This window comes from Sylvia atricapilla, chromosome Z (assembly GCF_009819655.1).
Source record: "Sylvia atricapilla isolate bSylAtr1 chromosome Z, bSylAtr1.pri, whole genome shotgun sequence".
In the NCBI taxonomy this organism is placed as follows: Eukaryota; Metazoa; Chordata; class Aves; order Passeriformes; family Sylviidae; genus Sylvia; species Sylvia atricapilla.
This window is the reverse complement of record NC_089174.1, coordinates 56572545-56586424: the sequence shown is the minus strand read 5'-3', so window position 1 is coordinate 56586424 and position 13880 is coordinate 56572545. Positions and strand designations below refer to the sequence as shown.

At 44.7% G+C, this 13880-nt stretch overlaps 1 protein-coding gene across 2 annotated transcripts in view; it reads right to left on the bottom strand.

The window, feature by feature from the left end:
- PSIP1 (PC4 and SRSF1 interacting protein 1) overlaps positions 1-9067 on the bottom strand; it is a 34912-nt gene extending 25845 nt beyond the window's left edge. For both annotated transcript variants that reach the window (XM_066338511.1, XM_066338512.1), the window contains exons 1-3: positions 8867-9067; positions 7813-7889; positions 3644-3782 (exon numbers count right to left, since the gene is read on the bottom strand). In XM_066338511.1, coding sequence (XP_066194608.1) covers positions 3644-3782; positions 7813-7889; positions 8867-8938 — 288 coding nt within the window. In that variant the 5' untranslated portion in view covers positions 8939-9067. The remainder of the gene's footprint in view (positions 1-3643; positions 3783-7812; positions 7890-8866) is intronic.
- Between the last annotated feature and the right edge of the window lie 4813 nt (positions 9068-13880).

The window sequence follows — 13880 nt, the reverse complement described above, 5'->3', positions numbered from 1 at the left end:
AAGTACCTAGCTAAAGCTGTTATTCTATAATTGCATCACAATTATATTCTTTTATGGACCCAGCTGTCTGAGACTGCTAAACAAAATTCAGGGTCCAGCCAGAAAGGAAACCTTGTCTGACTATGTGAGTGTGGTGTGTGCAGGGAGCCAGCAGAGCACCCAAAGGGATCCCTGAAGCTGTCTGCTGCAAAGGGCATCAGCCCCAATTCAGGTGCTGCTGAGCGTGACTGTCACAGCAGCTCTTGGATGGTCACACGTGGATGCTCCCTTAACACCAAGCTCTGGCAGAGGGGAGACAGAAGGTACTTGTCAGGGTAGGCTGCAGGCCATGAAAGAGCCCACACTGCACCTACTGAGTAAGAAATAAGGGACTGCAAAAACAAAGTAACCACTTCATACCTGACTGTCTCCTATACCACCTTCTCATCCAGCGGGCACAATCAAATGTGCAGATGACACTGGGGACCAACAAAAGCAGATAGCTGGAGGGAGATGTAGGCTGGAGGCAGATGTTTTTCCAACTCTATTTATTTTGTCTTTGTTCTTGTTACCAGAACTAGTAACAAAAAGCGTATGTCAACTGACTAAACTGCACCAAATTGAATGCTTTGTTGTGTATACCATACTCCTTTTTGGGAAAGGTGGTGGAGCCTCAGAAACTGATTTCATTACATATAGGTAAAACCTTACAAAAGAATGGCTTTGCAAAATCATGGCTTAGGCCTGCACATCAGCCTGTATTTGTGAGAATCAGCCTGCATATCAGCATGTTCCTGTGGGAACGAATTTGCACCTGTGTGAAAAGGGACTTGCACTTGTGAGAATTGATTCTATATCCATGAGACAAGAATGTAAACATCTTCAAAAAAGAAAACCTTTAGCAAGCACTACACAAGCAACTACTAACCAATGAACTGAATAGCAAAAAGTTACTAACCAATTAGAATTAAACACTTTTAGAATTATGCTTTTAGAAACCATAAATATAAACTGTGAACAATAAAGTGGAGCTATTTGTTGCATGGGGAAAGGGTATCTTTTCTGTCTCTACTGCAACTTTCAACCACTCTGCCACCCTTAAAACAAATCCCAGCTTCCCCAAAACTCCCAAGCAGTCCCAGGTTCAGCTGAGATAGAGGTAACTCACTTCTTAAAAGATGGTACAGTGCTGTGTTTTGGATTTAGTATTACAATTATGTTCAAAACTCAGATTTTATAGTTGTTCCTAAATACTGTTTACTCTAAACCAAGGAAAACACTACATAGTAAAAACTATAATGTTATTAACAAGATTCTCATCCTAAATGCAAAACATAGCACTGCACCAGCTACTACAAAAAAACTAACTCTATCCCAAGGGAAATCAGGACATTACAAATTTAAACATCCATTCCTTCCATGACTAAAATATCCAGAAGTACTATTCCTCAAAAAAGGTTAGCTGTTAAATAAAGCCTTTTGCAGATGTACTCTATTAGCATCAACAAGGACTATGCACAAGTAGAAACAAAAGCTGGCTAAAGGGCTTGATTTGCTCCAACTAAAACTTGCTTTTAATAAAGTCTAGCACAGAGTAGAAGACTATCAAAATGAAAGCTTTCTACAGTTAAAGTACAAATTCAGAAACAGATTTGCATGAATCTACTGCTTTACTTCCCTGTTTCTGTAACTGAAACTGATCCTACCTTCCTGGTCAAGCAGGGAAACCCACAGCTGGCTGACCAGGACCATAGCCAGATGACTTCTAGGAATCTGCACAAATGGAGACCCCTCACTGAGCAACCTGCAGCATTGCTTGGTGACCCTCACAGAAAAAAACCCAAAAAGCTTTCTTGTATTTAGAGGGAACCTCCTGTGTTTCAGTTTGTGCTCTTTGCCTCTGATCCTGTCACTGGAAACCCCTAGAAAGGGTCTGACGCAGTCTCTTTGTACTTTTGCTTCACATATTTGTATAAATTGAGGAGATTTCACATCAGCCCACCAGGGCTGAGCAGTCCCAGCTGTCTGAGCCTCTCCTCACAGCAGAAATACTACAGTGCATTGCATCCATGGCCTTTCATGGGTCTTTCTGTACAGTATGTCCATATTCCTCAATTTGTATTGAGTAGCCCAGAACTGGATGCAGGACTCCAGTTAAAACATCCCTACTAAGAGAAGTTTCTCCTTCCAGTAGTTTATGGTGTACTTAAAGAAACAGGACTTAAACATGATCGGTGGAAAAAAACCCTTTTTCTTTCTTTTCAGTAAAAAAATAGGGAAAAAACTGCAAAGACAACCTAATGGCTCTAGAGAGAACCTGATCAAGAAAGACAGTGTGAAAAGTGCTGTAGCTGAAGAACCTGAATGGATCTCAAAAGGTAAGAGGACTATCTTGCAGAAAAGCTGTTACACAAAGAAAAGAGTCTGCATCTACCTCTTGGCAACATGTTTTGTGTCTTTTCCCAATTGGAGATGTATCTAGGAATGTCTCAAAGGCTACAGATAGCACTGCTTAACTGAAGTGACTTATTTCTGCAGTGAAACAAAATATTAGACAACCTTTTGCTGTTGATTATTTATACCCAGATTTTAACCTAGTCAGAATGACTGGTATAGTTCAAAACTGCCTCAGGCATCCACAGAACATCTCTTCTCAAATGTCACAATAAGGACAGTGAAAAGGTGAATCAATTTGTATCTTACAGTAGCAGAAAGAATCTGTCTCTTATTATACAGTCCTTTCCATTGCGATATGGGGATTAGCATCTCTCCACATCCCAAAGCAGAAAGTGTACACCTGGAATACATCACCTTCTGACAATACTTCAGAAACTCTTTAAATCTTTATCCATGTTCTCCTTCAAACTAGAAGCACAGTATGTGGGATATATTATGAAGCAGGAATTAACTGGTACTGAAATGGGAACCTGGCGTGTTACGCAAAAACATGAAGATAGCCTTTCTGTTAATTACTGCAGCATTGCCTAGAAGGCCCAATGTAACCAAGGTCAGTATACATCCAGTGTACATGGCAAAACCAAAATCTTACACAATGTCCAGAGCAAACAAAGACAAAGTGAGCAAGAGAATTTCTTTGTCTTCATATTAAATTTGGGTCCTTTTATGGGTAGCATTGCATAGCTCTGGTTTAAACTTGGAAGCCCTACAAAAAAGCAAGAAACTGGGAACTGCTGATGGACAAAAATTGAACCAAGTCACGTGACAGGGGCTAAATGGCAAACATTGCGTTGGTTCCAACTGCTAGAATGAAAATACTGCACACTAAGAGATCATGTACTGAAATCTTAAAAGGATACTTGTGGATACAGGTATTCAGTTTTAGAATATGTAGGGCAGAGTGACAGACTCAAAAAAATCGACCCTTTTCAAGCACAGTCACACAGTTACAAAAGCATTTCAGGAATAAACACAGTTGTAAGCATGTATCTATATCTACAGTTAAACAATCCCCACCACTACTTATGCTATCCATACTAGACACCAGTAATAAACAGTATTTAAAATTATTTAAGTATATGAAATCTTGCCTAACCTGCAGTTACACAGGAGCAGTAAGTCATTACCCTGCATCAGGAAAATACACACTGCATTTTCCCTCCTCCCCCCTAAAGCAACAAAGATTTGAAGAGTCTGCGTAGCTTACCTGCTGATGAGAGAATTTCACTTTGGGATTATTGTCAATTTCCCACAACCCTTCATTAAAACCCTTTCTTTTATTTGGTTTGCCATATTTATCTTTATTTTCTGAGTAAGGGAATATGTCCTTTGGCCCCAAAAATGCCCTTAAGGAAAGAAAGAACAAAATTCACATTTTAATTGGTTAGACTTTTCAAAGAAGTAAGCAACAAGTATTATTATATATTAGATTCATTAGTACTGTAACAACTATTCTACTAGAGTCCTTGGTCTTCTAAACTTTGGCCTGCAGCAGCCCAAGGTTTCCATTACTACCACCACACATAGACTTCCCTCCTTCCCAGAGATTGTGTATCTGGGCAAGAAATGATCATCACTGCACCTTAAGATTACGGCTAACAAGTCAACCAGCTACTGTGAACCAGATCAATTAAAGACTAAGAAGCTTACAAACAAACAGAAAGAGCAATTGCTTCCTTGTGGATGAAAAACATGCTTAAATGTTAAGAATAAAGCAGCCTTAAATATTTTTATTGTGTTGGATGTGAAAAAGCATCACCTGAATATACTGACTGCCCATATATTCTTAAGAAGGCTGTGCAAGAACGTAATTAATTCAGCATTAATTCAGTAGGTTTTCAGGGTCTGACAATAGAATCTCACAATTTGATTTATGAAAATTAGACAGTAAAGACTTTCTTAAGTTTATCCTCCAGTCATTTTCTTGATGAAGTAAACATGACAATTATTTTATTTTAAAGACACTCTTGGAACAGTCTTGCTGCTGCCTGTGTATCTTTTCCAGACAAACAAAAACCCACTTCTATCCCTACTGTAAGCTGTCAAAAGAAAGGTTTTACCTATTAGCTTTTCTCATAAGACAAAATCACAGTATTCAGTAGTAGGACCTCCAAGTTAAGACTTGGGAAAATGAGGTACCATGTTACTGAGAACCAATATTATGGTTTATGCTGAAGAGCATCCAAGACTATTTCATTTCTGCTTTACCTTCACAGCCTTTTGAAGTTAGGATTTCACTGCAGCAATCTACCCACTGCTAACAGAAAAAGGTACCACTTTGGTACCACATTCTCAGTTTCAATCCATGCCTAGACTTTGTGTTATTGCAATTATATTGCATCAAACTATTTGAAAAGTTGCAGATACTTGCATTCCGAAGTACCAGCTCAGGGCAAAGTTAAACAGATGCTTCTAAGCTCCACTATTTCCTTCATTATCCTTAAAAACAAAAGCAACTACTTCAGACTTACACCCCACTAAAAGGAGGAGAGAAAAAAGAAAAAACATAGAACCTCATGAAAGCTTAAGCATTTTCTCTTCCAGCAGTAACCACTCATCTACAGGCACAAAGTATTAAGTAAGCCATTGTCAGCTTATACTGCAAATCACCCACCTCTTGGCAAGTCACAGTAAGAGAGGATTCAGCTGGTGTGGGAAACACGCACCTGCCAAGCTTATTTAATTTACCCAGACCAAAAATATGGAGAGGGACACAGAGCAACCGGGAGAGACAAAAATAGGGAAAAAAATTGCCTCTTCTCTTCTGAAAGGAAGCATTTTTCCAGTCTCTAAATCTTCGCCTATATTGTCAGGCATTGAAAAACACCCAAAAACAGCCACTGTGAAAAGGTTATGAGGCTTACTAGGCTGCTGCAGTTTAATCCTCATGTACCAACACAAGAATAACTGAATGAAAAGAGTAGTCTAGTACAGAAAGTTCACAAACTAGAGTTCAGTGTGACTTGTTTGTCTGTGACCAAACAAAATTTGTACCGATATGATCTACTGCCACAACATATCCAAATAGAGTGCTTATTAAAATAGTATTCATTATATTACTCCCTCTAGGTAGTAACACATTCAGTTTGGGTTTTTTACAAAACTTAAGAGAAAACAAGAACTACAAAGTACAAGTTAATAGTTATTTATAGTAATTTCATAAACCAAATTAATATTATTTCTAAAAGTGAAGTAAGAATTATTCCCAAGCCAGTTTTGCTTTCCTTTTCCCCGGTGGTTTCTTTTTCCTGCTGTAACCATCCATGCAGCCTGAAATACAATCTTTGTTTGTACAAGACATTTTAGCACTATAAACTGATTATGTGGATTTCCAGAGTTTCCACTACTTACAGTAAGACAGACTGTACAGACACATCCTACTAAATTGCCGAGAAGTGTCTAACTTTGCACAGTGTATAAGTCTTAACTGTGAGAAACACAGCACAGAACAATTTTAGCAAATTTACTTTCATTCCCATGAAAAAGTACATAAAATTGTTAACTCTACGTAATTCCTGATGGATCACTGAAGTCACTATTTACAGCTAAAAACAAAATTACAGGCCACGGAACATCAATCTCCTTTGTCACCTGATCAGTTCCTTTCTATTGTAATTTACAGGTATCTGCTGTAAGGAGTGAGACAAAGAATTATAAAAAGTTTCACCTATTATCACTCTACAGATCTTAAGATAAGAAACATGCTTAACAAACACCAGGAGATAGCTGGGTCATGGAACACCCTGTACATTGCAACATCTGTGAAACAGAGGCAAGAAGTTTATGTGGTATTCTATGGGGTTCTGAAGTGTAGTAACCTGGAACCTAGAGCCTAACAAAAACCACATCACAGCAAAACCTTAATTTTTAACTACACCAGAGCGAGGAAACAAACATTTCAAATTACTCATGCAAACTAGAAAAAAGCCTCCAATTACCAAACCTTTCAAACCCAAACATCTCTTAAGAGCCCTAAGCTAAATCTGAAATAGGACACATAACTTCTCAAAACTTGCACAAGTGTTTTAAAAGCTTTAGATGAGGAATTATTTCTATCTCCCTTTACATTCTACCTGCATTCCCAAATTTATTTACAACTGCACAAAACCCCAGTGCAATCCAGAATGGCACACACCAACAGCAGAACCAAAGCAGTACTGTGCTACATTTGCCAAAGTTCAGTTGTGTGAAAAATTTAAGAAAAGAAAGGTAACCTAACACATTTTAAATTATAATTAAAATAATGGACAAGACAAACCTTGCAACCTTGAATTGACTTCCAGGAATTCTTCTTTACCCACAAAATAACACACAAAATCTCCAATCAAAGTAAAAAAAATTTAGTCATTGAAAGATTTATTCAAAGATGAGATTAGCAAAAAAAAAAGTACATGGGTCAAGCATATAGGTATCTTTTTCATCACAGAAATCACTTTTTACGGAAAGTAATAGCACGTAATACCAACTTTTTAACTTCACAAGACAATGTATCTTGTCTTATAAACGCTTACTAAACGATAGATGGAAAGTACCAGGTTAAAGAAATTTCAATAGATTTAATAAGAAAGAAAGCAAGATCCTTTCACAAAATATGAGACACGGACAACCTCTGCACACAATTCCAATCTGCCATTTTTATTAATAAAAATGTAAGAATTAAAAGCACACCAAAATAGATTTAAATTTCCTAGCTTTCTTTTAGCAACTCAAACAACAAACGGAGAATTGAATCTGATGATGTCTTAAATCTACACTTACCCAACCAGTCATGCTAAAAAGCAACATAGTGATTTTCAAAACCACAGAACTATATAAACCCAAGAATATTTTCTATTAAATTCAGCTGTGGAAAACATACAATCTCTCAAAGGAAACACTTTATCAGCACAAAACACCGCTCAAAGTAGCCAAAGATCAGTATTTTGCAGGTTAATAGATATGAAGCTAACTGCACTTCATCTTTCTCCAGATCTCATAAACATAACATCACCCACAACACCAAAAACTCAAACAATAAAAACAACCCCACTACATGATTTTGCCTATTTTGCTTCCTTTGAGAATACCATATTGGGAATTTTGAGGATATACAAAGCTATAATTCATTACAGAAAAGAAAAACCAATCAGCCACATTACTGTAGGTACCATTTTTTTCTTCTGATGAATGAAGTGTACATGTTATCATTATGGTCTACTATTCACTTAAACAGCTTAAATTCATGTTAGAGAAGCATGTCTTGACAAAAAAGATCAATTTAGGAAGATGTGCTAGTAAATACAATAGCTTTGAAATATACTACATTCAGAGAAGGTAACTTTTTGTTACAGCATTTTAAAACAAAGAAAATACAATCCTGAAATATAAAGGACTTACGTCTCATGGGTGCCAAAAAAGAAAATAGGCATTTTATTCATAGGTGGTTTTACTGCTCCATCAGGAACTTCATCCACCTAAGAAAAACACAGCCTGTTATAATTCAAATACAATACAATTCAAATATAATTCAAATCAAGTAAGAGTCAAGAACAGTTTAGGGGAAAATATGTAAAAATTAAGCATTAAAATGAGAATTAAAAAAGCTATTGAGAAGTAAAACAGGAACACAGATCTCTTATTAACAGTATGTAAAAAAAAATACACCAGAAACAAAACCAGTATTAGCAACAATAGAAAATCACATTACTTTCAGTTTAAAGAGATACTTTTCACACGACCATTTCTTTTAAAAGGAGAGATTACAATGCATTACAGGTAGAAGGCACAATTCGGTTTCATCCACATACTGCCCTTCCTTACGGAAAGACAACATCAAGACTTCCTAGCCTTATGCTGACCTGATAGCTTGTGGAAGCCCAAATGTGAAGCACTACCAAAAGGATAATAAACTTTAAAAGAACTCCAATTCCTAAGTCAGCATTTTAGCTAAACATGTTTTTACCTCCATTCACACATCCAATACATGACCTACAGCAGTCCCAGAACTTGGCATGCCTTTTCCACAGGAGCATAGAGAACACCAAAAAGGACTGAACAAATTACCACATACACTTGGCCTATTTAACAGAAAGCACAGTAGACATAGCCCACTTAGGAGTAATCTTGCCATAAATTCCTGTTTTTCTTCGGCCAAGAGCAGTTATTTGAGGACATAATTTTCGTACAGCTCCAGGGGCCTACACAAGCTCCAGTGTCATGTTACCATACAGCGGTCTTCATTCTTTAAAGCCGCGTTACACAAATTAGGACAACTAATGACTGCTTGAGAGGGCTACTTGTTATGGATCTGCAATGTGACTGCAAAGCCATTTCTATACCCGGGATCCCAGCCGTGTCATCCCTCACGGGAGGCGAAACTGAAGGTGCTGCTCAGCACAGATGTGTGAGCGCACACAGATGCATGAGGCACAGGGAGGAGAGAAAGCCTTACCCTGGCCGGCCAATGGGGGTAACCTTTCATCTTGGCGAAGATCAAGTCCCCGGGTTTGAAATCTCGGCTCATGTTTTCTCGCCGACGTGACGCCCTGTTGCCGCCAAGCGAGCCGGGCTGAGAGAAGCAAAGGCTCTGCGCCTCCAGCAACCACCGAGGCACTGCCAGTCACACGAGGTGCCACTCGCTGCCGGGATAAACACACCGGGGCGGGGGAGCGCAGAGAAGGGCAACACAAGAAGGCACGTCAGCAAGGGCAGGCGGCCGCGGCTGGGGCGCGCAATGCCGTGCCCGGCCCTTCACCTCTGATAAGAGACCCTCCGGGCACTCCGCAGCCTCAGCCCCCGCCCAGTGGCAGGGCCAGGCCGCCCCCGGCCAGGAGAGCCACCCGCCACCTTGTCCCGATCGCCCCCGTCCACGACCGGCCACTCGCCCCCTCACGCACACGGGCACGACGGCGAGAGAGCGCTGCAGGGGGACAGGAGGAGGGAGGGGGCGCGCGGAAAAGAAACTCCGCCCGCCCGCCCTCTCTCCTCCATCCATCCATCCATCCATCCCTCCATCCCTCCTCTCTATCCCTCTTCTCCCTGACCCTCCTTCCTCTCTCCCTCTCTCCTTCTCTCCCCCAGCCCGCTCGCCCGCCCGCCGATTCACCAGCAGCGCTGCAGCTCCTCGCCACCAACCGCGCTGACGCCCAGCCCGCCGCTCGCCGCGGGAAACACGGCCGCGCTGCCTCCTCCCGCCAGCGGGCCGGTACCACCCGGCACGCCGCACCGGGGCGGCGGGGGACTCGGCGAGCCGTAAGACAGGCGGCTCGGCTCCCGTCTCCACGCCTGGGGGAATGCGGGAAGCCAACAGAGGAAAGAGCCCGCCGGACACGAGGCAGAGTTGAAGAAAGGAATAGGAAAAGCCTCGTTCGCTCCCTCTCCCCGCAGTCGGAAAAGTGGTTCGTTCTTCCTCCGCTGGGGGCGGAGCGGCCGCGGCGCCGCTGGAGGGGGGCGGAGGTGGACGAGGAGGAAGAAAAGAGGTGGAGGAGGAGGAGCCGCCGCGGCGGCGGAGCTGTGGGACCGCCCTCGGCCGCAGCGGGAGCCGAGCTGGGGCCGGCCACGCGAACGGGCGGATGGGCCCTGCTGAGCCACTGACCAGCTGGCGTGGTTAATGAGCGCCATCCTCCTTTGCAAACCGGCCCAGTGCGACTGTCCCCGCGGGGCCCTTTGTGTGTCTCATGCCCCACGAGCTCTGTTAAAGAGCCTTCCCTTTGCGAGCTTCTCATCCATTTTTGCTGCCGGCCCCAAAACTGCCCGTGTTGCCCGGATACTTCCATCCACTTTCTTGATGACTTCACTTCTCCCCAGCAAACAACAACCCACAGTTATTTTATTTTCGTAAGTCTGTAACAGAGTCCTTAGCTGCTACTTAGTCGCCATTAACACCTGGGTTTGGGGGAGGTTTGGTTTGGTTGATCGGTTTTTTCTTCCAACTAGGATTGCTACTAATTCAGACTGTGTTACTCCCCTTGTCCTCTCCATATCTGCTCCCTCCTGGCTTGGTTACCAATCCACATGAACCTCACCTAGCATTTCAAGCCACTGTGCCCTCCTGTCCTGTTTCTATCAGCTAATCTACTTAATGAGTGTGTCAGCCACTGCCAGCCTCCCCACAGATACCTTTCTTAAAATTGAAGACCTCAAAACCAGGTATAAACCCACTACCTTCTTTCTTATGGTCTGCCTGTCGTGTTGTTCCTAATTCTAATTCTGCATCAAAAATTGGCTTGCCTATCAGCTCTCTGTGGCTTTAGTCTTATGTGATGGCCCCACACAGCACCACCTGCAAGTCATAGCTGCGCCATACAATGGGTGCCCAAACCAGCAGAAAGCTGTAAGAGTGGCAAAAAAAATTACTCCTCACACTATTTCATAGGGATAGACCTAGCCATTTCATACTCAAGTTTTCATCCTTGGTGTGTTACTTGATGCACAAGTTTTACAGTTTAGTTTTCTGCCAGCTGCCCACTTTGCTACTTGAACATGAATGTAAGTCCTTGTGAGAAGAATAATCTTACTCAGTTCAGTTTTGATACTGAAACTCAAGTCAGGCCTGAAACACCCACTGCAGTTGCCACAGAGAAAGTTGTAATTTGTTCTAGATTCTCTGCTTCCTAAAAACAAAACATTGCTTTATAAACTTCTACTGTAAAATTTCACACCATCTGTGTTAAGCAAGAAGAAACTGCAATTTTCTGATGGCTTAAACAAGTCAAATCTGTTTGATTTTCTTGAAGGTGGCAAAATTCACATCCCTGACATCAACTTTCTCATAAAAAATAGAAAATCATCAATATATTAAGACAGATAAAAAACTTTCTTCCTATACAAAAATGAATGACCACCTGGGGTAAAAGTCCCCATCCCTGGTGGTATTTAAAAGACATATATATGCAGCATTCAAGGACATGGTCCGGTGGTTGCCTTGGCACTGCTGGGCCTACAGTAGGACTCGATGATCTTAGATGTCTTTTCCAACCTAAATAACTCTATGGTTCTGTATATGAGGTGTATTTTTCAGTAAAAATGGCAGGATGGAAAGGTGTTTGTTTAACTACATGCATGGAGCAACAGTATAGTGTCTAAAGTAATTTTTGTGAATCAATGTAAAAAACAGTATGTGGGACATTTTGGGCAGATGAGCTAATATTACTGGTTTGGAATTTTCCAAGTATACTTTATACTGCTGAAACCTATCATGTCATTCAAATATGATGCTAAGTCTCTGTCTTCTTTCATATTATCACATAATTTATATTTTTTTTTCATTAGCTGAGGCCATGTTTCATCTTAGTTTTTGACTACTCATCAGACAACAGCAAAGAGGACATCCTCTTCACTCCATCTTTTTGATCAGAAAAACCCCCAACCATGCTGTTATTAAGAACTCGAACATAATGAGATCTATTTTTGTGAACCTGGGGAAAGAACTTATTTCATTTGGCACAAGACATTTAGAACAGTTGCATGATGGAGAAGCAGAAAAACCACTGGTAAAAGCCAATTACAGAAATCAAGTCAGAAACTAGAAGTTAAGTTTTGAGTCTATCTGAGAGGGTGAAAATGTTACAGAGCTTTTTTTCTTTTTATTAGAACTTTAGTTTATACCTTCAACACTAACATATTACTGTTATTGTCCACTTTTATAGGATATGGTAGGTAGTTTTTATTCACTCTCTTATGCTGTTGTTGTTAGACATCATACATGTTTACATCTGGGTCTTGAAATCTCACACTTGAGATGTTTCAAAGCACCCTTTCCTTTGTGCAGTGAAGCGACCAGAAGGAATGGTAACCTTGTTACCAGTATCCCTCATCCACCCTGCTGTGATTTTTGTTCACGGTCTCTCAAAATCCTTTACCTGTTTGTTTCTCTTGATGATCTGAGTGGAGAATATGCTGAGGACACGCACATCTCGATCTGGCTCTCACATCAGTCGGTCATTTTAATTTCCTGCACGCATATTATAATTTTGGGACTCAGACTGCCCAGGCGGTGTCTGGGGCCAGGCTGTGCAGGGCTCTGTGTGAAGCTCGGTGTGCAGGCTCGGTGTGCAGGCTCGGTGTGCGGGGCTCGCTGTGCGGGGCTCGCTGTGCGGGGCTCGCTGTGCGGGGCTGTGTGCAGGCTCGCTGTGCGGGGCTCGCTGTGCGGGGCTGTGTGCAGGCTCGCTGTGCGGGGCTCGCTGTGCAGGCTCGCTGTGCGGGGCTCGCTGTGCGGGGCTCGCTGTGCGGGGCTCGCTGTGCGGGGCTGTGTGCGGGGCTCGCTGTGCGGGGCTCGGTGTGCAGGCTCGCTGTGCGGGGCTCGCTGTGCGGGGCTCGCTGTGCGGGGCTCGCTGTGCGGGGCTCGCTGTGCGGGGCTGTGTGCAGGCTCGCTGTGCGGGGCTCGGTGTGCAGGCTCGCTGTGCGGGGCTCGCTGTGCAGGGGCTGTGTGCAGGCTCGCTGTGCAGGGGCTGTGTGCGGGGCTCGCTGTGCGGGGCTCGCTGTGCGGGGCTCGCTGTGCGGGGCTCGCTGTGCGGGGCTGTGTGCAGGCTCGCTGTGCGGGGCTCGCTGTGCAGGCTCGCTGTGCGGGGCTCGCTGTGCGGGGCTCGGTGTGCAGGCTCGCTGTGCGGGGCTCGCTGTGCGGGGCTCGCTGTGCGGGGCTGTGTGCAGGCTCGCTGTGCGGGGCTGTGTGCAGGCTCGCTGTGCGGGGCTCGCTGTGCGGGGCTCGCTGTGCGGGGCTGTGTGCGGGGCTCGCTGTGCGGGGCTCGGTGTGCAGGCTCGCTGTGCGGGGCTCGCTGTGCGGGGCTCGCTGTGCGGGGCTCGCTGTGCGGGGCTGTGTGCAGGCTCGCTGTGCGGGGCTCGCTGTGCGGGGCTCGCTGTGCGGGGCTCGCTGTGCGGGGCTGTGTGCAGGCTCGCTGTGCGGGGCTCGGTGTGCAGGCTCGCTGTGCGGGGCTCGCTGTGCGGGGCTCGCTGTGCGGGGCTCGCTGTGCAGGGGCTGTGTGCAGGCTCGCTGTGCAGGGGCTGTGTGCGGGGCTCGCTGTGCGGGGCTCGCTGTGCGGGGCTCGCTGTGCGGGGCTCGCTGTGCGGGGCTCGCTGTGCAGGCTCGCTGTGCGGGGCTGTGTGCAGGCTCGCTGTGCGGGGCTCGCTGTGCAGGCTCGCTGTGCGGGGCTCGCTGTGCGGGGCTCGCTGTGCGGGGCTCGCTGTGCGGGGCTCGCTGTGCAGGGGCTCGCTGTGCAGGGGCTGTGTGCAGGCTCGCTGTGCAGGGGCTGTGTGCGGGGCTCGCTGTGCGGGGCTCGCTGTGCGGGGCTCGCTGTGCAGGGGCTGTGTGCGGGGCTCGCTGTGCGGGGCTCGCTGTGCGGGGCTCGCTGTGCGGGGCTCGCTGTGCAGGGGCTGTGTGCGGGGCTCGCTGTGCGGGGCTGTGTGCAGGCTCGCTGTGCGGGGCTCGGTGTGCGGGGCTCGGTGTGCGGGGCTCGCTGTGCGGGGCTCGC